The sequence below is a fragment of the Nilaparvata lugens genome, chromosome 2 (assembly GCF_014356525.2).
Source record: "Nilaparvata lugens isolate BPH chromosome 2, ASM1435652v1, whole genome shotgun sequence".
Lineage (NCBI taxonomy): Eukaryota > Metazoa > Arthropoda > Insecta > Hemiptera > Delphacidae > Nilaparvata > Nilaparvata lugens.
Window position 1 is genome coordinate 51,377,763 of NC_052505.1, and position 24,935 is coordinate 51,402,697.

At 35.8% G+C, this 24,935-nt stretch overlaps 1 protein-coding gene across 4 annotated transcripts in view; it reads left to right on the plus strand.

Moving 5' to 3' along the window:
* The window catches only part of LOC111043965 (cactin), a 103,468-nt gene that overhangs the window by 41,850 nt on the left and 36,683 nt on the right, over positions 1-24,935 (plus strand). For 3 of the 4 annotated variants that reach the window (XM_039421462.1, XM_022329010.2, XM_039421463.1), the window contains 4 exons: positions 1,689-2,079; positions 9,396-9,570; positions 13,510-13,643; positions 14,449-14,566. In XM_039421462.1, the coding sequence (XP_039277396.1) occupies positions 1,689-2,079; positions 9,396-9,570; positions 13,510-13,643; positions 14,449-14,566 (818 nt within the window). Of the gene's footprint in view, positions 1-1,686; positions 2,080-9,395; positions 9,571-13,509; positions 13,644-14,448; positions 14,567-24,935 lie in introns of all 4 variants that reach the window. The other variant, XM_039421461.1, reaches the window with a different exon arrangement.

Here is a 24,935-nt window from a genome sequence, read left to right on the forward strand (position 1 = left end):
TAGAATTTCCAATCCTCGTACTTTCAGATTTTCCAGTTTCATGTCTGTACTACAAGAGTGATGAAGCTTTTTAACTATCAGTCTTATTGGTCTCGACTGCTTATCTTCATAGGAGTGCCAGTTGAACCCATCTTTAATCAACTCTCTGGTAACATTCCTATAAGTTTCCGAATCAACTGCATTTTTTTAAAATGTCTCTTCACTTAACAGTTTTATCCTTAATTTGTTAGCTGGCGACATTTTTCTCAAACTTGTAAGAAGTACATACAGGTACTTAATATCATCAATAATGATTTTCGCAGACTCGTCTTCGAGTTATGGCGATGGAGTGCTAAGCTTCCTCTTCTTGGTAGCCAGCTTAGTACGAGTTCTGATCCATTCAGTTTCTTTAGCCAATTCTTGTCAATTTTTTGTCAATTTTCTGATCCATTCAGTTTCTTTAGTCAATTTAGAATTCTTCTTCATTTGTCGAGTAGTTCTCGGCTGCTAAGCTGGTAGGCTGTGGGCTGTGGATCTTTTTCTCAATATTGAGAAATATTTTCTCCAAATCCTTCATTTTTTGCAAGAGTTCTGCGTTGCTTTTCTCTAGCTCCTTCCTCTTCTCATCAGATTCCTTCCAGGCGATCAAAAGTACCACCTGCTCGGCTGAAACTTCATTCGCTTTTATATACTGATCCGGTGGTGGACACTGTATCTAAGGTGTATTTGTCATGTTGTTGGTGTCCATGCTCTCGTTAGTGGCTCCTTTTTCTTCTTGCTCTGATGGCTTCACCAAGTCCGACAGTGCGATTTTGCAAACATGCCTTTCAAACAACACTCGTGATCAACACTCACGCACACGGATACGCGAACGCGAGCTATATTACGGCCGTAAAAAGCAGGTCGCTTTGCTTGCATTAAATACCGCAGTTGACGACGGATACTACAAATATTTTTTTTCCACTTTTTATCGCGAACAAACTGCTGACTCACTACTTCTACTCAACACTACGATTCTAATCTACTCCTCTATACGTCCTTCCTCAACGAGTTCTAGCGCAATACTGACTCGGGAAAGCAATTTAGAATAAGGTTACTACTGTACGATAGCTTGTGCGTATGGATCAATTATTTCATCATGAAACTTATCAGCTTTTCACTCTTGTATATTGCATATCATATCTTGAATAATGATTGTTTGACAAGATAGGCATCTATCGAAGTCATAAACTGTAATGAAATGCTTTCAAAGCAATGTGTTTTGATCTACTAATTATTATCAAGTTATTTCAATATTCTCAGAATGTGTTTGTGCAGCACTATTATCTCGTTCTACACGCTTTCCCCATAATTTTTATAGCAACGAATTAGAGACTAATAAGCTACAATACACGTTGATTGCGATTTTCACATTTCATCCCATACAAGCTGATCTGGGATTCAGAATCTCTGTTATTTTTCACCAGAATTTGATTAAGTCTTCTTTCTCAATGGAACACTGATGTATGCATTTCTGTAATAATAGGCTTCAGCCTGGCAACATTTATCATCAGACATTCACTTCCTGTTTCATCCAGCCTGCAATGAATAAATAAAACTTGAAAAATTATTAAAACAAGTAAAAATGCAATTTGAAATTTATAAGAATCTCATTACATGTCTTCCAACAAAAATGATTTACCTTAAGTTCCATTTTTCGTGTTTAACAGACGTTCTTCCACTGAAGATTCTGACTGTTCCACGTCTTCTGATGACTCAATAAAGCTGCTACAGAAGTTGAAAGAGGAACGTGAACGAGCAATGAAGGAGCGAAAGTTGCAAAAGGAGTTGATGAAAGCCAATGAAACGCCGGAAGAAAAACGACTGAGGCGTCTAATGAAGAAGGAGCAGAAAGAGCGGAAGAGGAAGGAGCGAATGGGATGGGACAATGACTACCTGCATTACACCAACACTGACAATCCGTTCGGAGACGGCAATCTGTTGGCCACCTTCGTCTGGTCCAAAAAGCTCGACAAAGAGGGACTGTCTGGTGTTAGCAGGGAGGAACTCGAAGTCAGGAATCGCCAGAAACAGGAGGAGAATAGGAGAGAACTTGAAAAGGTGACTCATTTCTATCTATAGATTTAAAATTTTGCTGAATGGTTCCCTTATAGGTCTGGGTAATGAGATGGGACCATTAATTATGTGTTTCAATCACTGTATTCACTAAAATGATTGATCTATTGATCACTTATTTATTAATATTATATATATCAATACAAATATATAACTTTTATAGTCACTTGTAGCAATAACAATGGCTATAAGTGCAAAGCCTTATGCACTTACATATCACTTATCACGGTAAATCAAATCAATATCTTTATTGCCGAAAACATTGAACAATGCTATAACAACGTCAGAAGCTGAAAAATTACAACAGAGCATAAATAATAGGCTACAAATTACATAAACAAATAATACAAATAAATATTTACACAAATAATGTACAGGAGCTTTCATTGGAATTATATAAATATCTCAGCAACTAAAATTGAGTTCGCACATATATATCGAAAACTTAACGACACACTACCTGCATAGTGTAAAATCTGAGTTAAAGGTATGCTCATTGGAATAGAAACACTTTTGAATGAGTATTTTCTTTAGAACTTGAAATGATTCTCATCCATTGCTCTAACCTCGAGTGGTAATTTATTAAATATTTTAATACTCATGTAGCGCCAATTTTTCTGAGCCGTAGTCCAATAGTGAGCGTCAATTCTTATATTTTAATTAAATAATAAGACTAATAAATTGTCAAAAACCACAGATTTTATTGATAGACCGAAAGACCGGTTTCGGTTGTTACATCATTGTCAATCTCTGATAAACTCAAGATTTCTTCTTATATTCTTGTCTACTTATATTTTGCCTACTTCTTGTATTGTAATCGTGAATGTTGGCATTCAGAGTACATTTGTGAGTGTGCTTCCTCATATATAGAAAACATGTAAATATGTAGAGAGAGGGAAGAGCCAATAGTTTCAAGTTGAAGAAAAGTGGCTTACAAGTTGCCAGTGGTGGTGCATGACAAATTATTCTTACTGCTTTGTTCTGAAGCTTGAAGAGTGTAGGTAACAATGAGCTATTACCCCACAATTGAATACCGTACGCTAAATAACTATAAATATGAGCATAATATTCATTAATTATCACCCCATGCCTAACAATATTTCTTAGTCTATGTAACATAAAAATACCCTTGGCAAGCTTACCACATACATCAAGGATATGAGCTTTCGAATTAAGATTGTTGTCAAGTGTTAGCCCTAGAAATTTAAAGGAACTGAATTTTTCTGATTTTCTGAATTGTAGGTCTTTAGTTTTAAGCTTGTTCAGGCAAAGAGTGTTGGCAGCACACCAATCTTCATTTTTTTTGTGCAACTCTCAGTTGTAGTGTCAATAAAACTTTCATCAATACCACTAATTCTTAATCCTAAGTCATCTGCAAAAAGGTATGGGTGACTGACTATCTTTGCAGCATTCATTGATGAAATTCGGCAAACCATTTATATAGATTACGAATAGAAGTAGCCCCAGTATTGATCCCTGTTGGACCCCAAAACCTATTACTTCTCCACTTGAGACTTTACCATTTTCAATTACATATTGTAACCACTTGTTGCTGAGGTAAGAGCCAATGACAGATTCACTGCTGCCCTGTCAAGACCATAGAATGATAGCTTATCACAAAGCTTTACATGCTCCACTGTATCAAATGCTTGTGACAGATCAAAGGACCTAAGATTAACTTTTCTCTTCTGATCCAAGCAGCTTATAATATCCTGAACTATATTTAACACATTGGTCCATATGAATAAAACCAGAGCAAATGCTCATGAGCAAGAGCATGGAGCATAAGGTTTTGCACATGAGCAAAAGGTAGAAGCAAAAGCATTTGCTCATTTTTATATGAATAAGCTTTACCTTATACGATGCTATGCTCCTGAAGTCTGAAGTAAATGCTCACTTATTTTAAAAGATTTTTCATCTTTACCTTATACGATACTATGCTCCTGAAGTCTGAAGTAAATGCTCACTTATTTTAAAAGATTTTTCATCAGCTGATTCGCTTTTGTAGCTTTACTTTGTTTTTATAGCTCACGGAAGCGCTAAATATACAAGTAGGGAGCACCGCTTGTGGTTGCGTCGTCTGCTCTGTTTTCTATTTATGAATAGAGTTTTAGGTTAGTTGGGATTAGAATTTTGAAATAATAGCGTGAAAAAATGTCATCTCTATAATAATCTCCAGCATATTCTTATAATATCAATAGCCTTCTTATAATCGTCTACACTCTTCTTCTTAAATACCTATTTCCTATTCTGTGATGGCTATCTTACTGATGGTTTTGCTTACGTTTATTCATAGAGAATGAAGCAAATGCTCCATATTATAGAAGTATAAGCAAATGTTCAACTTTATTCATATGGCCCATTGTCACATGTACTCAAGTTTTTTCTTAATCCGTACTGATCTTTCAATAGTAATTCGTTATTTTAAAAGTATTCAGCTAGTTGCTTGTAGAGGAGCTTCTCAAAAATCTTGGAATATATCTTTATAATACAAAAATGGGTCTGTAGTTTTCTATTTTCGACTTGTCAACTTTCTTATGAGTAGGTATCATCTTACCCTTTTTGAGGTCATAAGGGAATATGCCCAAGTCTATACATATATTAATTATATGTGTCAGTACTTCAGAGATCTTAGTAGCAGCTAATTTGAAAATAAAAAGTTCAAGTCATAGACATCTAAGCAGTTACTGTTTCTTATTCCATATACAGAGTGTCCCACCAAGGTTGTAACAGCCGTTGACCATTGATTCTACTCGACATTTCTGACAATAAATGTTCAGTAAACTTTTTTCCTATCGACCTTAGTTTTCCAGATGTACAGATTTATCGATATTTTCAGAATATGCCTACATCCAGTCATTAAATACTCAATAACTGGAAAACTACTGGTCGAATTTCAATTTCAAGGGGATTGTTGGAAAGTGAAAAACATTTCTGACAAGATTAATGTAATTTTATTCGTTGTTATATATTTTTTAGTTTTTTATTAGGGCTTAAACTTGAAAAAATGCTATTCTTAAAATTCAAAGTCAAATTTCAAACCGTTTTTTCTCGATTTTTCTCCGGCTAATTATAGTGGTTTCAATATTCCAAAAACTTCTCCATTTCATAAGCTTTCGAATGAGTATAGATTCGAAAAGGTAAGTTTCATGATAAAGTGTTCATAATTGCTAATATCTGGAATGAACATCTTCAAAATGAGGAAATTCACAAACACCATGCATCAAGTGGTGATCCTAAGGGTGAAATCACCTGATTTCTCTCTGATAATATTCACAAGTTTTAATCAACATTTTAACATTATACAATGATATGACTTTTTCAATAACTTGCATTATTTCCTGGACCATAAATCCTGAATAAAATAACAAGAAGTGTATGTTTCAGCCTATTTTCAGTATAGTTTTCAGTGTGCTTTCCAGTTAATTGGCATGATATGTATCAACTTTGGCTAGTAGAGAAGTTTTCGCGTTTATCATTTTTCGTAATTATCATGAAATTTACCTTGTTTGAGTAATTGAACATGTTATTGGTGTATGGAGAGTGTGTATGCAATTCAAGAGAGGCAGAGAAAGTATACAGGATACGTTTTCCTGACCGAAAACACCCATCTCATAACACGTCTTTAAGATTGACAGATGTCAAGATGGCTAGGATCAGTTTCAAGGTACCAGAGGCCCTTCTCAATTTCTGAAGCTTTAGAGAATCTTATTCTAAAGTATTTTGAGCAGAATCCTAGATCCAGTATCCGGCGGGCAGCTGGGATGTTGGATGTTTCAAGAATGATAGTTCAAAGGATATTGAAGAACAATAACTTTTGACCATTTCATGATACCCCAGTTCAAGAGTTCAATGAACCTGATACTGTTTCAAGGATGCAGTTTTGCCGTTGGATCTTAGCACAAGATTGTGTTTCAAACATTTTATGGACAGATCACAGATAAAAGTACATTCATAAGAACTGGTGCTGTAAATTTCTACAATACACATACATGGACCTTTCATTTTTCCTGCAAGAATAAATGGTGAAGTTTTTATGGACTTTCTGGCCAATGAGCTTCACGAATTGATGGAAGACGTGCCTCTCAATTTGAGGCAGAATATGTGGCTCCAGTTGGATGACTGCCTCCCTCATTATGCTAGAAATCCGTGGGTGGCTTGATAACAATTATGCTGGGCGGTGGATTGGCCGAGGTGGACCCGTAAGTTGGCCACCACGCTCACCTGATCTTACTCCAATGGACTTCTACTTTTGTGGGGTTGTAAAAAGTAAAGTTTACAGAGAACCTGTAGAGACCAGGGAGGAACTGATTCTCAGAATTCGATTGACGTTTAAAGTGATGAAGACACGGCCCAACGAATTGAGAAGGGCAGCTAGAAGCTTGATTGGTAAACGGCAGCAGAAGTTGCATAAAAAGAAATGGAGGCTATTTTGAATTCCTGTAAGCAGTGAGCATGATATTTAACTTGATTACCATCTGAATGATTGCCATCAGTTTTTTTTAATTCTGTCATTCATCTACTTTGAATTATTATTCTATGAATAAATTTTGTTGGATCTTGTAAAAGTGCATGATTAATGTTTTATATAGGATTTGAGCTATATGCTACCGAAAATAATGCAATAATCATGTGATTTCACACTTAAGGATCATCACTTGATGCATGCTGTTTGTGAATTTCCTCATTTTGAAGGTGTTAATTCCAGATATTAGCAGTTTTGAACACTTTATCATGGAACTTTCCTTTTCGAATTTATACTCATTCGAAAGCTTATGGAATGGAGACGTTTTTAAAATATTGGAACCACTATAATTACCCGGAGAAAAATCGAGAAAAACGGTTTGAAATTTGACCTTGAATTTGAAGAATAGCATTTTTTCAAGTTTAGGCTAAGCCCTAATAAAAAACTACAAAATATCTAACAACCAATAAAATTACATTAATCTTGATAGAAATTTTTTTCTCTTTCCAACAATACCCTTGAAATTGAAATTCGACCAGTATTTTTCCAGTTATTGAGTATTTAATGACCGGAAGTAGGCATATTCTGAAAATATAAAAAAATCGATAAATCTCGAAAACTTGGGTCGATAGGGAAAAAGTTCAATGAACATTTTTTGTCAGAAATGTCGAGATAAATCTATGGTCAACGGCTGTTACAACCTTGGTGGGACACCCTGTATAGTAACAAATACCACTTCAACCTCAACATGATTGAAGCTAAACGTTGTAACTGGTTTTGGTATTTTCTTGACATAATACCTGGAATCAAATTTGCTCTTGGAAATAGGTTTTATTTGCTTGTCTACTCTATCTATAAAAAAACTATTTTTGTCGTCAATTGCCATATTTCATTCAATTTTGGAATATTTACTATTCTTACAAACATGTCTGTTAACTATTTCCCTAGCCGCTCTTGTTTTGTTTTTACTATCTGAAATGAGTTTACTGTTATATTCAAGCTTGGTTTTTTTATTGCTATTCTATATTGCTTTTCACTCTTATTATACTCCTCCTTTATAGTGTCACTAAGGCTATCTTTCTACAAATAAAATAATTGTTTACATTTTATTTTCAAGATTTGTAGTTCTGGTGTATACCATTTATTATAATCTCTGCTCTGGCATATCTTCCCTATCATCAGTGGTAGTAAGTGGTAATATCTTCGTATCACCATATTAACCGCTCCCATAAACAAGCTCTGAAATTTTTGAATTTTATGACTAATATAATCGAGCTCATAGACTGAAATTCAGTTTAATGATTCCAGATATGCCAGGAATAAGTTTGTCTTATCTGCACTAATTTGTCTTAGTAGTATTGCTTTTTTCTGTTTATTGATACAATACCTTTTTTTAATTTTAACTTCCAGACCCAAGGCATAATAATCCGAGAAAATAGTATGTAATACTATTGCTGAAATGTATATGAGGCAATCTTGTCTATACACGATCCATGTGAATAAATATTAATAATATCTGGTCTGGTTATTTCCTTAGTTGTAATTGACATATCAAAACTAGCCAACAAGGTACATACATAGTTCATCTCTGTTTTCTGATTCAACATTAAAATCAGCTTGTAATATAACATTGCAATTAAAATTAAACAAATAACTCAAAATTTCATTAAGCACCTCCATGTAGAAATATAATCAATAATCGAAATAAATTTAATATCAATTATGAAAATGTGCTATTAAATCATGAAAATTCATATTCTCTTGGTGAATATGATGCATTTGAGATGTAATTGATCATTAATCACAAGAATCAACAATTAATATTATACCATACAGAGTGTGGCATCATAATTTCCTTTTTTGAAATGCGCACTATTCAGTTAGTTGATGACATAGCGGAGTGCTTGTAGTCACTTTCGAGAGGCGTGGTTTTAAAGAATCAACAGTTAATATTATATCATAGGGTGTATACCGGGATCGCTTGAATCACATCCATCTACCATGCATAGAGAGCAGTAGAAAAAGTAAAGTCGCTACAATGCAATGACTTTATAACGTGAATCTTACTATATATATAGCTGTGATTCAATTCATCCCGGTAGGTATATATGATGTAATATCAATTTTTAATTCTTATCAATAATGATCAATTATATAAAAAAATAATAAAAATCATTCACCAAAAAATATATGTTTTCATCAATCAATCAAAAATCCTTTATTGTCATAAAACAAAAATTGTTAATATAAACGCCAAGATACAAATGAAATATAAACAGATGGAATTAAATAGAGAATGCATTTATTCAAATGCTAATTAATATATAATTATTATTTAACGAAAATCCTAAATAAATGCTGCAAATCACCTCGAAGAGGTCTTTTATTTAGGATTTTCGTTAAATAATAATTATATATTAATTAGCATTTGAATAAATGCATTCTCTATTTAATTCCATCTGTAACTGGTTGGCCGCTATGGCCAATAAAATGAGCCCTGCTATCCAGAGATTGTCAGTTTGGTGTAAGGGTAAGCATTCCTGACTAGCAATTGGGAGGTACCGGGTTCGATTCCCGGGCTGGCAACTAATTTTTTGATAGTAGTTCTCATCGAATTTCCATCTAGCTGTTAGCCCTGTTGTCAATGTCTGCAGTAGCAGAGGTCTTCGGGGTGATTTGCAGCATTTATTTAGGATTTTCGTTAAATAATAATCATATGAAATAGAAACAGTCACAAGAATTAATACAACAAAAATTTCATTTTCGAATTCAAAAATATAATTTGAAGTTGGATTTTTATGAATAAATAAAGATGTGAGTTGTTGAACGTGTTTAGGTGAAAAAGCGTCGCCTGGAACGAGAACTGGAGCGGCAGCAGCGCGAGGAGGAGATGGCGATGATGCAGAGGAGCAAGGAGGCGGCGCAGTTCCAGGAGTGGGAGCGCCAGGAGGACCAGTTCCACCTCGAACAGGCCAGGCTTAGATCCTGCATTAGGATTCAGGATGGAAGAGGTCGGTTCACCACAATTTCCATTAACAATATTAACAACTTCGAACATCTAGCTTCTATATATATAAAAATGGATGTCTGTGTGTTTGTTTGTTTGTTCCCTATAGACTTGAAAACTACTTGACAGAACGACATGAAACTTTGTGAATATTGGGAATGGTTTCTGACCAGAAATTTTAATAGGGGGGGGGGTGATAATAATTATTAATCCATTTAACAGACCTATGTTTTTGAAATTTTCGGACCTGCGGCTACCGAAGAACGGAAGATGATCATGATAATATGATTAGGCATCTTAAGTTACCAGCTGTAATAAACACGTCACCTTGTGATAAATTATGTACTGGTATAAAAACGGTAGTTGGAAAAAAAATTATTCACCTCATGAAAGAGAGTTGTTCATATTGCATTAATTAATTAATGAAGAATGACAGAATAATTTACTTTTTTTAAATTTAGCTTAGCTTATATTCATCCTAAAATGGAAGATTGAAAGAATATGGAATTCGGTGTAATTCATCGTACATCACATATTTCCTGGACCATCTATTGACAATCAACAACCATGAAAATATAAAATTCATCTTTGAAACACTGATTTAACCTATGTTTTTATTTCAACACTTTACTCATAGATATTACTACCAATTGATTAAAAAGAATATGTTTTCGGAATAATAAATGCTGCATGACTAAGCACATAGGAAGTCCGTATTGAGACGTGAATGAAAATATTGATTGTCAGTTAAATTTCATGATTCACCAAAATAAAGTCAAGTGTGACATGGGATACATTGACTATAAATTTCATGATTCACCAAAACAAAGTCAAGTGTGACATGGGATACATGACCCCATGTACATGGGTCACATTAGACCTGGATATTTTGTGACAAAGTTAGCGAATTGTCAATTCCGACAAGTTATTGATCAGACCAGGCTGCAACCCTGCATTAAGGATGAAAGAGGTCGGTTCACCACAATTTCGATCAAAAATCACATTTTTGAACAACCTTTATAGATGGTTTATGACCCCATTAGACCTACATATTTTTTGATAAAGGAATCTCGCCAGAAATAGTCTTTTTGTCAGATCAGTAGTCTAATATTATGATAATCTAGATTGTATTTTTCTATTCCAAATGACTTGACTATAATATCATGTTTATCACAAAAATAATATTAACTTATTTTTGAAGAAAGTGTTGAATTTTGAATAGAAACTATTGATTGTAAGTTGGGTTATGAAGCGATTAGCCGTGCAGTCTGTATGACATCGAATCTCTCCGGCTACATCAGTGACAAGTGCGCTGTACTACGCTTGTTTGGCTGATCGCTTCAGACATAAATTCTCAACTTAGAGATAATGGGCCATATGAATAATGTTGAGCATTTGCTTATACTTCTAAAATATTGAGCATATGCTCCATTTTCAATGAATAAACGTGAGCGTAACATTTTCCTCATGCTCATCAAAAGAATAGTTTGAGCATTTGCTCAAAAGTGAAGCTCATGCTCAACATTGTATGAATAAACTAGAGCATTTGCTCAACTTTTGGAGCAAATGCTTCAAAAAAGGTGAGTCTATTTTGGAGCAGCTTTTCACCTTAGCAGCTTTTCACCTTTTGCTCATACTGTAGTAAAATGGCTCAACTAATTTGTGTCAGTAAGAGGAAACTGTACCAGATATGATCACAACCAATAGTTGAGAACTATAAAACTTTTTAGATTCAACCATGATATATCACCATTATTCCTACAAATGATAGGCTACCTATCCGATATAAAGATAGCAATCACAGAATAGGAAATAGGCATTTAAGAAGATGAGAGTGTAGACGATTATAGGAAGACCATTGAGATTTGTCACGATGTATATTGTAACTAGTGAGGGAAATTGATTTTAGAGCTAGTTTTGACGACGCTCGGTAATCTTGTTATAAGATCTCGTTGTACAACGAGCGATGCAGGCACTGGGCTACTGCTCAACTATGCCGCGCACCCTTATCTTTTCCCAGAAGAGAGCACCCTTATCTTCTCTCCTAGAAGAGAGCAGTCTAGTACAGACAGTCGGTCGAGAACTATTGAAGGAAGCAGCACGCGGCCAGAGAGTGATTGCAGCTCCTGACCAGAGTCTACTCCTACTCCTTCGAATTGCGCCTTCATTAACTGGAGTTAATAGCAGACGCTGGAAGCTCCAAGATACAGCACTCGCAGGAAGGCGAGTACTGTACGACCACTTCTGCGACCTCTAGCAGCCAGCCTGCCTGATTCGACCAGTGACGACAAGTTAGGTTTTGGGCTAAAACCTGACTGGACCCAGGAACATCACGAAGAGGACCAGGAAGAGCAAGAAGACCTCGAGTAAGGCTTGGGAAGGCCTTTCTCGACCCCGAGACATCGATCCTGGTCGCAGGAGACAGCCGGTGACCGAGCTGTTGGACTCAGTGACCGCTAGTGACGCCCGGTTCCAGGGCTCTTCTATCTTACTAATTCCATCAGGAATAGCAAGACCACCACGAGTAAGACTTGGGAAGCCCTTTCTCGATCCCGAGACATCGATCCGGGCCGCAGGAGACAGCCGGTGACCGAGCTGTTGGACTCGGTGACCGCCAGTGACGCCCGGGTTCCAGGGCTCTTCTACCTTGCTACTTCCATCGGAAATAGCAAGAGGACCTCGAGTAAGGCTTAGGAAGGCCTTTCTCGACCCCGAGACACTGATCCTGGCCGCAGGAGATAGCCGGTTCCCGAGGTGAGGGACCCGGTGACCAGCCGTGACGCCCGGTTCCAGGGCTCTTCTACCTTGCTACTTCCATCGGGAATAGCAAGAGGACCTCGAGTAAGGCTTGAGAACGCCTTTCCCGACCCCGAGACGCCAGTCCTAGTAGCCAGAAACAGCCGGTGCCCGAGGTGAGGGGCCCGGTGACCAGCCGCGATGCCCCGGTTCCAGGGCCTTCTACCTTGCTAATTTCATCAGGAATAGCAATAGGTCATCCAGTGACGATTGGGAACGCTTCTCCCGTATCAGAGACCATACTCACGGAGGACACCAGATTGTTCCTACTCCCGTCTCTCCCCGCCCAACCCTGTTAGGCAGTGCGAAAGCACGGCCCCTCTTTCCTAAAAGAGGGAATCACTTCAACAAGGTACTCTAGGCCCTGTTCCAACCCCCGACTCGAACGAGGGTGGTTGACGGACACCACACCAAGCCTCCCGTGCCCTGCTGCGGCCCACCCCAGACGCCGACTGAGTCTAGCCGGCCCAGAGCGACACTCGGAATTCTAGTAGGAGAAGGTGTGGGCAAAAATCTACTCAGAGATTATAAGATTATGCTGAAGATTATTATAGAGATGACATTTTTTCAAGCTATTATTTCAAAATTCAGAACTCAACTAACCTAAAACTCAATTCTTGGATAGAGAACAGAGCAGACGACCAAACACAAGCGGTGGCTATACTTGCATGTTTAGCGCTTACGTGAGTAGCACATTCTAACCTTCCTCTAAAAAAACAAAGTAAGGCCACAAAGGCGAATCAGCTGATGAAAAATCTTTAAAGTACCTGAGCATTTGCTCCAGAGTTCAGGAGTATAAGGTGAAGCTTATTCATGTAAAAATGAGCAAATGCTTATGCTTCTACCTAATGCTCATGAGCAAAACCTTATACCCCATGCTCATGCTCATGAGCATATGCTCTGTTCTTATTCATATGGCCTATTGTGTTTTCATGAGTGATAGGATAAAAACTATAATTCATCTCTTATTCATAAACGTTTTAAATTGTGTTTTCAACCACAAAAATGTGAACATCTGCCTTCACTCTTACTACCTCAACTGTACCTCGCAACCTTCAATCGATGTTGGAAAAATTAAATCCGTGATGTAGTTTCCTATTTAAAAAAAATCTCATATGATATTCAAATCTCTTAAATATTTTTTCAGCAAAGCCTATTGATCTGCTGGCGAAATATATAAGTGCTGAGGAAGAAGTGGATGCTGTGGAAATGCATGAACCCTACACCTATTTGAATGGACTGCACATCAAAGACCTGGAAGATTTAATTGAGGATATTAAGGTAAAATAGATGAAAATAGAACAATGTAATAAGATATGTTTCATAAGCTATGAGTTACTCCAAGGTAAAAACTTTATCCAACATAAATCCTTCCATTGTATTCTATCAAGTAGAATATGTCAATTCTACGAAATATCCAGGATAACGAATAAATTTATTATAGTCAACTATTAGTTAAGAATAAAAACATGTTTTGTGAAGTCTGGCTATTCAAAGGAAGGCAAAGCTCAAGCATTTCAAATTGAAGTTATGAAGTTCAGAGTGGAGAATATCACTATAATTTTGTTTATATTATATTCAATCAATCCCAGAGTTAACAATGCAATGCTTAGGTAGGCCTACTCAAATTGTACTAATCAGCGCCATTAATTTTTGGTTTAATTTTTTCGATGACAGATATTTTCTAGGGCCAATAGGGCCATGTAATGATTCAATCAAGGCCAGGTCACACTTATGTTGTATGTCTATTGAATTCAACATCTTTATGAGTCCTCACATTCTCCTCCGGTTCGTTTATTAGTTCATCTAGTATTACTCCCATTTGATGAGATCATTTTACGTGGTTTAATATGATAGACGTATGTGCAACAGGATGCAAATTATTGTATCAATTTACTCCAATATGCCATATCTCATGTGTAAAATAATTTGCATAAATTAGTATTATATAGTTCATTGAGTAGGCTGTAACACAGTATTGTCAGTAATGTTTCCACTTCAAAGTACGCTAGTAATTTCTCTTCATAAACAGACATTACTGCTATTATGCATTACTGTTCCTTATGCATCTATATATTTTTTACAGGTATATATGGAACTTGAAAAAGGTAAAAACTTGGACTACTGGAACGATATTACTGTCATCGTCGAAGATGAACTCCATAAACTCAGGAAACAAGAAAAGCAGTCTGACTACGAAGCAGGTAACTTTAATTATTTGCTCTTATCTTAACCTATTTATCTGCATTTCAAATCTTGTAAAATTCCTTTCTGCTTGAACTAATATTAGCAAAGTTACTAAACACTTTAAAGCATTACATTCAAATATAATATATTATTTGCATGTCGTAAAACTATTATTTTTTGGAATGATCTATAAATCTGGTAAATGATCGATATATTAATACATTATTCACGAATAAATGATTAATTACGATCCTAAGGCCTGCCACTAACGATACTGAAGGCATGTCAAGCATGCTTGTACAAGCATTTTTGTACATACAAGCAAACCTGACTCGAGAGTGCACACTGAAGGTTGATTCACACATATGGGACTGTGCTGCGTTGCGGTTGCGATGGGACTGCGGCCGGTCAATTATAGATAGGTTTGCCAAAACGGTCTCTCCATTTGAAATGCATAGCTAGAGATTCACACATAGGGGACTGTGCTGCTGTCGTGCTGTGTTGGTGTTGTGACCGTGTCGTTTGAGTGTGTGTGTGTGTGTGTGTGTTTGTAATCCAGTAGAGTGAGATCCGAAACATGGAAACACACCCACGCCGTGAGGTCCGTGTAACACGGTGAGATCCAGTGCCCGGATCTCGGTGTGTTCTGACCTCTGATTCGTCATCAGCGAGCCAATAGGAGTCGATATGTATTTGTAGCATGTTGTTTTTGGATCTCATAGGTCTGCTTTTCACGCTCACCAGGTGTATCAAGCTTTCCAAATTTTCCACCACGTCGCGCTACGATCTAGGTGTGTTTCCATGTTTCGGATCTCACTTTACTGGATTGCAAAGGCACACACGCACACACACACACACACACACAGACACACATAAATACGAGAAATAAAGTAAAGTGAGATCCCATTGGATTGCAAAGGCACACACCAGTTCTCCACCGACAAAGTGAGATCCATTCGTTCATCATTATTACTTTGCAATTTTGGAGTCTCGCGTCGGCTAGAGATGGGAAGTTAGGATCACTTTACTGATTCGGGTCAATCGGTCTCATTCACTGCCGCGACCCGTTCAAAAAGAACGGGTCGTTGTCCGTCTGTATGTATTGTTGTAAATGTGCTTTCTTAATTAACATTTAAAGTTTACATTTATGAACAATATAAAAATAGAATACTACATCAATTTGGAACGTTCATCATAAAAGCTATAACTTGTTATCTCTTTATAAACAGTTCGTTGCCAAAACAGTCACCATGGTAATTGTGTTCACATGATTAGTGTCCATGTAGGACTAGCCTACATCAGGATGTTCGACAATAACTCAATAAATCAAATCATTGATTAACCCTTTGCGCTCTTTGCAAATGTTTATAACTTTGTCCTTCCACTCTTGTATCCAGCGTAACTGTCTAATACAAATTTCCTCTACAACTCTGGTTGACAAAATGGGAATCGTTTGCTACAGCTCTCATATCCAGCATAACTGGCTCACGCCAAAAAGCTCGAACGCTCTGGTATCCAGCATGACTGTTCATCTACTTATTTATTTTTATTAAAATAAGGACCTGATTGGTGGATGACTTCAGCTGTGAGTTTTGTGAAGAATAACTACATAAATCGAAACAATCACTTCTTCCATTGCAAAATGTTGTTATTATGTTTGAAAAAACCTTTTTTCCAGCTCATGATATAACCAATGCTTGACATTGATACAAATGAACGTGATTTTTCAATATTAATTATATTATTTTACTAGCAGGAACCCATGCTGTGCAAAACTTAACGTACCTTAATGAAATTTCGTAGAATTGAATATAGGCCTATTACCATCCTTGGTTGATTAAGAATCTAATATCGGTTGAATGAAAAAGACTAAGAAATTTCTTAGTCTTTTTCATTCAATATGAATAATTACCACAATATCAACTTCTCAACTACACAAAAAGTGGATCTAATATCGGGGACCGAGCTTCGCTCTGGAGTACAAAAGCATAAAAATGTATAACGAAAAAATAAATTATAATAATATTCATATTTCATACAGGAATGTTCATTTAATCACAGTTAATTGATAATTAATCACAAAAAAGAATTATCAACAAACACCTAACCAAAGAAAATCCTTGTGCTCAGTTCTAATCGGAATGAAGCTTCCTAATGATCCATTTTATTCATTTATACAGTACAATAAGTAAATTATCAAAATGATAGGGAGAGGTAAAATAAGGTAACCTTGTGCCATTCCTCTCTTAAATTTTGATAACACATAGTCCGAAATGGTGAGCACTTTTTCATATCAGGATAGTTCACGCTACGTCTGGATTTGACGTCATCGTTCAACAAATACTAATTTATCGAGATGTATATTGATTATATTCGATGTATCGATTTGTTCAATTTCATTATTACAATCAACAATCAATATAACTTATGTTTCTGTATGTAAAAGCTTACTAGCTATCTATAACAGCGTTAATAATGCCATTCATCAATACTTTACAAGAATTTGAAGACAAATTAAGGGCACACGAAGTGGAAAAGCATGCAAATATAATCAGCTTCAATCTAAACTAACTTTTTTGTGTTTGTCAAACCTTACACTTTCACATTTTTTTTCACAAAATATGTGAGTTATTTTCTTGCATTTAAATTTAAACAAAATGTTCATCGATATCGAGATGTAGTCGACAGTCAAGCTGGGTTTTCGTTTGTGCATAAATGCCGTCGTCGACCACGACAGGGAGAGAATCTCAGATTGGGTAGGTTTCAATTTGTATACATAACTAAAAGATTATGTTCAATTATGTTTTAATGGGGCAGGTTGATCTTATACTTTCAAATGGCAATATGTTGGTATTATAAGAAATGTTTAATCCTTTAATAATAAAGACAAATAATGAAAAGTTATTTGATCAGTTGTTTTGACACACTTGAAATTTGGACAATATGAATGTCAACAATGCTTGCCGTCGTCGACTGCGGAAATTTACGCATGAACGAAAATGCACCTTTACTAGCTTGGAGCAGAGGCAGAGATGTAAAATTTGAGGTTAACTTTGCTAAATAATTTTGTAGTTGGCACTGGACGTACACTTACACCGTTTTTGTCTTTGAAAGTTCAGGAGTTCTAAATCAGGACTGAAGTACCTTTTACTTAAGTAAAAAATGGACAAATGCAATAAATAAATCAGAACAATTGATTATAATAATACCAAGAACAAATCGATACATAAATAATCAATATACATCTCGATAGATTAGTATTCGTGGAACGATGATGTCAATTCCAGACGTAGTGTAAACTACCCTGATATGAAGAACTGCTCACCGTCCGAAATAGGTTAAGTCTCGAAGTTCTTCAATTCACAAAATTTTCAGTTCTCAAGTATTTCACAAAGTAGATTTTCCAATTTAGATGCTTCAAAACTAAACATAGAAGAAATATTTCACATTAATATAACTAAAATAGGAAATATTCACAAATTAAAAAATATCGGGGACCGAGCTTCGCTCTGGAATACAAAAGCATAAACAATTTATTACGAATGAAGAAATCATCATATCATTCATTTATAAATGTTCTATCTAATAACAGTAAATTGAGATTAATTCCCAGAGGAATGCAAAACTTTCCCTCACAAAGGCCCAGTTGCCCAAAAGCCGGTTAAATTTTAATCCTGATTAACTTCACCTGAACCAAATCAGAAAAGACCATTTCAAAAAGGTGGAACTACTGGAATTAATCAGGATTGAAAATAATCCAGCTTTTTTGCAACCGGCATCAAGTACCTGATTGAATGATTACAAAAGTTCAACAGCTGAGTCATAATTATTTAGACACAGTCCCACACACATGAACTCGCTCACTCACTTCCATCACCAACAGACGGCGAAATAATAATTATCATCTGTTTTTCCAAGGATGAGTAATAATTATCCTTTTAATGTCCTTCAGCGAGTTATCCCAGGGATGAGACCTAGTGCAATCGAATCTTTATATTATAAACCTACTATGTTCTGAATTTCGTGAGAATCGTTAGAGCCGTTTTCGAGATCCGGTGAAATGCACACATATAAACAGAAGTTGCTCGTTTAATAGTAAAGGATATAATTTTGAAGGATTACCGAGAAACAAACTTTAACTAAAAGCACAGCTGATCTTATATCACAAAAAATATTCTATCATATTACAACATATGTTAGAAAATCATGTGTCAATATTATATCATATCCATTGTGGCGTTCCTTACGATGTTCATGAGCTTACTTAATGGGATCCTTTTTCAACCTTTGAAACCCTTAGAGGCAAAGTATCTCAGAATCCGTTCTTTGTGAGCGTCTAGCATGTTTGAAGAATATTTGTGCAAAATTTTAACTCTGTAGGCCAAGTAGTTTGGGCTTCAGTGTGATTTTACATTGAAATTTTCGAAAAATGCCCTCTCCTGGACCCCCCTGTGCTCCTGGTCGGAATTTTTCTGCATAGATCTAAGTTATTTTCGTAGCTGAACAGAAAAGTTTCTCATGACTTCGCTGTGCAATGAGCTGTTAAAAATTATAACATTTTTAGGGGGCCCCGCTCCCTCAGGGGGAAAATTGAAAACAAATTTTGTTAGTGGATGTCTTGCTACCATGAACAAGTTGTGCAAAAAATTAAGTGGTGTGATTTCAGTACACTAAGTGGTGTTGGGACTTAGTGAGAGGATGAGGAGGAAAGAGGAGGAGGAGGAGGAAGAAGAAGAGGAGGAGGAGAAGAAGATGAAGAGAAATAAGAAAAAGAAGGAGAAGAAGAAAAAGAAGAAGTAGAAGAAGAAGAAAAAGAAGAAGATGAAGAAGAGAAGAAGATAGATTGAATATTGATTTAGCGATTGAAAATAAAAGCTGAAAGATGTCTTTATTGAGAAAACATAACAGCTGTTTTGAGTTTCATAGTAGCACAGACTAATACTGCAATGCCTCATTGAGTTCAAACAGACAGTTCTAATTCCCTACATAAAGTAGTGGATCATTCTTTTATGTAGCAGAGTTTAACTCTTGCATGCTCCATGGTCTTCTTACTTTTGTAGTCATACGTCTCTTCTCACTTACTTCAATTCAAATTGTGAGTAACCTTTTTAGCCGTACAATCAGGGATCATGTGTGCATCATCGCGTCGAACGAATTTTACGATTATTCTCGGCGAGTGTTGATTTGCCCCCTTGGCCAAGGCGATGACAGCCATCTATTGCCTCAAAACCTAGTTCGATTCCGACAGCTTTACATGTGGCCAGCACCTCATCTCTAGTTTTCTCCTCACCCTCGATAGGAATCCCGTGTATCTCGAGAGTATTCTGTCTTCCATATTGCTCCATAGAGTCCACCCTATCATTTAACAGTTCTACATCCCTTCTTAGCACTCTGTTCTCGCTCTGTAGATTCAGTATAATAGCCTGTTGAGCCAAAATTAACCCCTCCAGCCTGACTAAAATCTCTGAATTTGATCCGAATTGTTCCAGACATGTTTCTGAGGATTTTTTCTAACTTTATCAGTCTCTGATTGATGTTATTTTCAAGATCCATAGTTGTCTTAAAATCGTTCATTGGTTCCACAGACTGAGCCCTATTTGTAGATGTTTAAACAGGAGTTGATTCAGCACTATTATTACGTTGACTGCATAGATGTTTCAAATGTTTCAAACATTGATCACAAGACCACGAACTTTTTACAAGTAAATCTAATTCTGCTTCTGAAACGTTCCCCCCCCCCCTATACATTGCCCATGAAACTTCGCCTAGAAAGTATAACATTCCAGCTTATCTTTAGCCTGCCGATTAACTGTCGGTTTACAAACGTTGCACACTCTTATTTTCAATCTAATAGAAAACTTTTTGTGTAGTTGAGAAGTTGATATTGTGGTAATTATTCATATTGAATGAAAAAGACTAAGAAATTGTCAAAAAAAACACTGATTTATTGATAATTAGAAAGACCGGTTTCGGTTATTACACCATTGTCAATCTCTGATAAACTAAAACTAAATACAAGAGCAGCAGAATTTATACTAGTAGGCGAGTACTGCTATTGGTCGAGGGCATGAACGCCTGCCATTGGCCCAGCTAGACAGTCTCCTCCCCCTCAACGGTGTGACAAAATGGCGGCTTAAGCAACAGAATCGCCATGATAATAAAATTTACTTTTAGTACAAAATAAGAACCAAGAAAACAAGTGTGAAAGATAATAAAACAAATATGTAAATGGAAATACTATTGACTAATGTATGCTTACAATTTTATGATGAAACTAAATTCGTAGTGTTGTATTGGTTGAAATGAATCTGGTCATTTAAACTATACTGGGAATTTTCCTTAATTACTCTTGTTATTTCTAAAGCCTCTAGAATATTCAAAGATCTGCATTTGTTATTAACATGCAGAAACTCAATATTCTCCTTAACTGTGAACTTGTGATTATTTGTTATCAAATGTTCTGCAAAGTTAGATTCCCCATTTTGTTTATTCCAATCTCTGATGTGTTCTTTAATTCTACTTTTGAAACTTCTACCAGTCTGACCCACATAACAAGCATTACAATCATCACATTTAAGTTTGTACACCCCGCTTTTATCCCAAATGTCAATTTTGTCTATACTCCAGCTAAATAGACTTTTTAAAATCGGTTTGGTCTTGAAAGCAACATGAAATCCATTCCTGCTCAATTCCCTACCTATCTTATCAGATACAGGGCCTAAATGTGGGATTGTTATCCAAGTCTTCTCCTCACAGTTTGAGCCTACAAAGCTAGAATTGATTGAAATTTGTCTTTTAATTTTAATCAATAATCTGTCCACCATACTTTCTTCATACCCATTTGTGACAGCTATCTGTTCAATTTTAGTGATCTCAATATCAAAATCATGATGGCTCATAGGTATTGTTAGTGCTCTATAGACCATGCTATTGAAAGCAGCAAGTTTGTGAGAAATAGGATGACAAGAATGAAGAGGAATGATAACATCAGTATGGGTTGGTTTTCTGAAAATAGAAAACTTGTGAAAACCAGTGCTATGATCTATTCTTAAATCTAGAAAATTCAATAAACAATCCTGTTCTACCTCTACAGTGAATTTTATACTCTGATGTAATCCATTCAGATAGGAAAGAAAATTGTCTAGTTGTCTGTTACTTCCTTTCCATAAGCAAATAATATCATCAACATATCGAAACCAGTAAACAATTTTATCTTTGAAATGACTATTTTCAATGATTCTACTTTCTAACTTATCCATAAATAATTCAGCTAGGAGTGGTGAGAGGGGTGACCCCATTGCCAACCCCTCTCTTTGTTCAAAAAATCTATTGTTAAATTTGAAATAATAATGCTGAGTGCATAACTTCATCAATCCTATCAGTTCTTCTCTGAGTGTATGATCATTTATAGAGGCTTTCATTATTTCCTCAGCTCTTTCAAGACTTTCTCCCACCGGAATGTTAGTGAATAAATTAGTAACATCAAATGACACAAGTTTATATATGCTTTATATTGTTGGCCAACTCCAATGAATTTTTAATACTAAACTTTGGTTGAAAACCTGTTAATGACCGAAAGGTGCTATTCAGTTTGTGAGCTAATTTAGAGCAGGGGGAATTAACAAAAGATACCACTGGTATTATAGGAACATTAGTTTTGTGTAATTTAGGTTGACCGAAAAGTCTAGGTGGATATGGCTTCATAACTGTTAGATACTTAGTTTCTTTCTTGTTAAATAATTTGGTGGTGGTGGTCAACTTATTTCTAATCAAGCTATTGATTTTGGTGGTGGGATTAAAGTTAATCTCAATAAAATTTTTCTGCAATGAAATGGTTTACCTTACTTAGATATTCGTCCTTATCCATTATTACTGTAGTGCATCCTTTGTCAGCTTTCAAAATCATCAGGTCATTGGTTTTCATCTTCTTCTTCAAATTCTTCATGATGTCTGCCGTTTTTGTGATCTCTGGTCGAAGTTCCCTTATCTTTTCTTGAAGAATTATGTCAGCACATCTGTAAGTTAGTATTTTGTTCTTTGAGGCTTCCCAATTGCTATCAATGCTGCATGCTAGTCGTTCAAGTTGTTGGTTATCCAAATAGCTATGACTACTGTATTTGTTACCTCGTCCTAGTAACTCTGTCTCTGAGGATGAAAATTGGACTTGTGAGAAATTAGCTACCCTATCAGCAAACTTGTGTTGATGTTGAATGATAGGCCTATTATTTAGTGTCGGATGTTGATCTTTGAGAAGTTTCTGCAGTTTTCTGTTTTGAGTGACTGTTTTCTCACTCAATCTCCTAAAAAGTTGTTCCCTACATTTGTTGTCTAGGAAATCCCACTCAGCCTTGTGTAGTTCGCTTGCCAGTTGTATGTGGAGAATAATAAATGTAGAAAGATAAGCTATCCCTTATTTTATACCAGTGACTGATCTCCTTCTTAATCCAAAATTTCTGGGCGGTTTTTATGATGCTCTCCTGTGCAATAGTAGAAGTGTTGTTGGTTGCTATTGCCACATACTTTGGTATAACTTTCAGTTTCAAGCATTGTCTATTGAAGAAAATGTTCCTTTCTGCTACTCCATACTTGAGTTTCAATTTAAAATATAACTCCACTTGTTCAGCTTGACTTGCTAGTTTCACTTTTTGTGTAGTTGAGAAGTTGATATTGTGGTAATTATTGAACAGTAAATTTTATTATCATGGCGATTCTGTTGCTTAAGCCGTCATTTTGTCACACCGTTGAGGGGGAGGAGACTGTCTAGCTAGGCCAATGGCAGGCGTTCATGCCCTCGACCAATAGCAGTACTCGCCTACTAGTATAAATTCTGCTGCTCTTGTATTTAGTTTTAGTTTATCAGAGATTGACAATGGTGTAATAACCGAAACCGGTCTCTCTAATTATCAATAAATCAGTTTTTTTGACAATTTCTTAGTCTTTCTCATTCAACTAATTAGAAAACTTGAGAATACGGAGTCAGTGGACTAATTTACAAATTCAAACCTCGGAAACGAAATAGAATATTCATATACTATCAACAGGCACGTAGAGACAACCAACCACAACTATTTAAGTGAAAGATAAGCAGAGCTTCGAGCGAAAAACTTCTGCTCTCGGCAAGCTCTAATCGACAACTGATCAATTATAAAAGGTTTGTAGCCTGAACACCAAATTGATGAAATTTGTCTTTTTCAAGTACGCTAATAAAAATCATTCATTCACATTGATTCATTTTTCACTACCCCTGAACTCACTTTGAAAACTAAAATTGAAAGAGGGTAACAGTATATTCCAATAAAAAAATTGCATAACAGTAAATAAAATGTTTGAATAGCAGTATATGATACTTGATTTAATTTTCACAAGACTTGTCTGTATTTCATACAAAATGAAGAAAAACATTGACCATTTGGCTTACAGTGATTCATGTTTGAATGAATAACTATATTTAATTCATTCACTCACAATGTTATAGGTTATCCACTATCTAAGTCATTGAAGAACCTATAAATGCCAACATCCTAGCCTTATCATTACTCATTTTAAAATAACAAATAACGCAGGATTTTCACTGACTACTGTAAAGATGACAGTCTCATCAAAATGAAGCCACTGCTTCAATTGAGCGAAAAATAATCAATAATTTGCATTCTCTATTCCATTTTATGCGTTTCTGCCTGTTTTTTCAAAAGTAGGTATTTATCACTATTCTCAGTATACTTATCTGTTTTCTGAACAGATACTATTTTATATATTGAATGAATTCACAAACTAATGCCACGTAATACAGCATTCAGAATACTTTTACTGCAGTGAATATTGGTAACTAGATAAGTATTGTCAAGGGGGAAATTCAATGAATGCTTCTCTATGAAAAAGTAAATTTTTGTAGACTACATTTTTGTAGATCAGCATTTATTTAATCCCTCTTTGCCATTATTTATTTAGTTGCCAGAATTCACTGCAGTTGAAGTCTTATATTATGTGGCGTTAATTAGTGAATTCGTTCAATAAGTAATGCTAACAGCCCCCCTATAGGATCTCACTATACTACACAAGTTCACCCACCGGATTTCAATGAGCGGTGAATTTGCAAATGGATCTCATATTACTGCCTTACATGAATAAGAAGTTACTCACTATCAAATGCCTGTTAGAAGTCCACAAAGAAAATATGCTAAGCTATCCCATTTTCGTATCTTCTCAGCTATCTGCATCATTATGAATAATTGGTCAAGAGTAGCTCTTCCTGCCCGTTCAAAATACTGAAGAATATTTTGTAACATACACTAAGCAATGTTATGCCTCTGTAGTTCTCGCATTGTAATTTGTCTCCTTTTTTGAAAATATTACTCTTTTTTATCAGCTCCTAGTATTGTAGATACT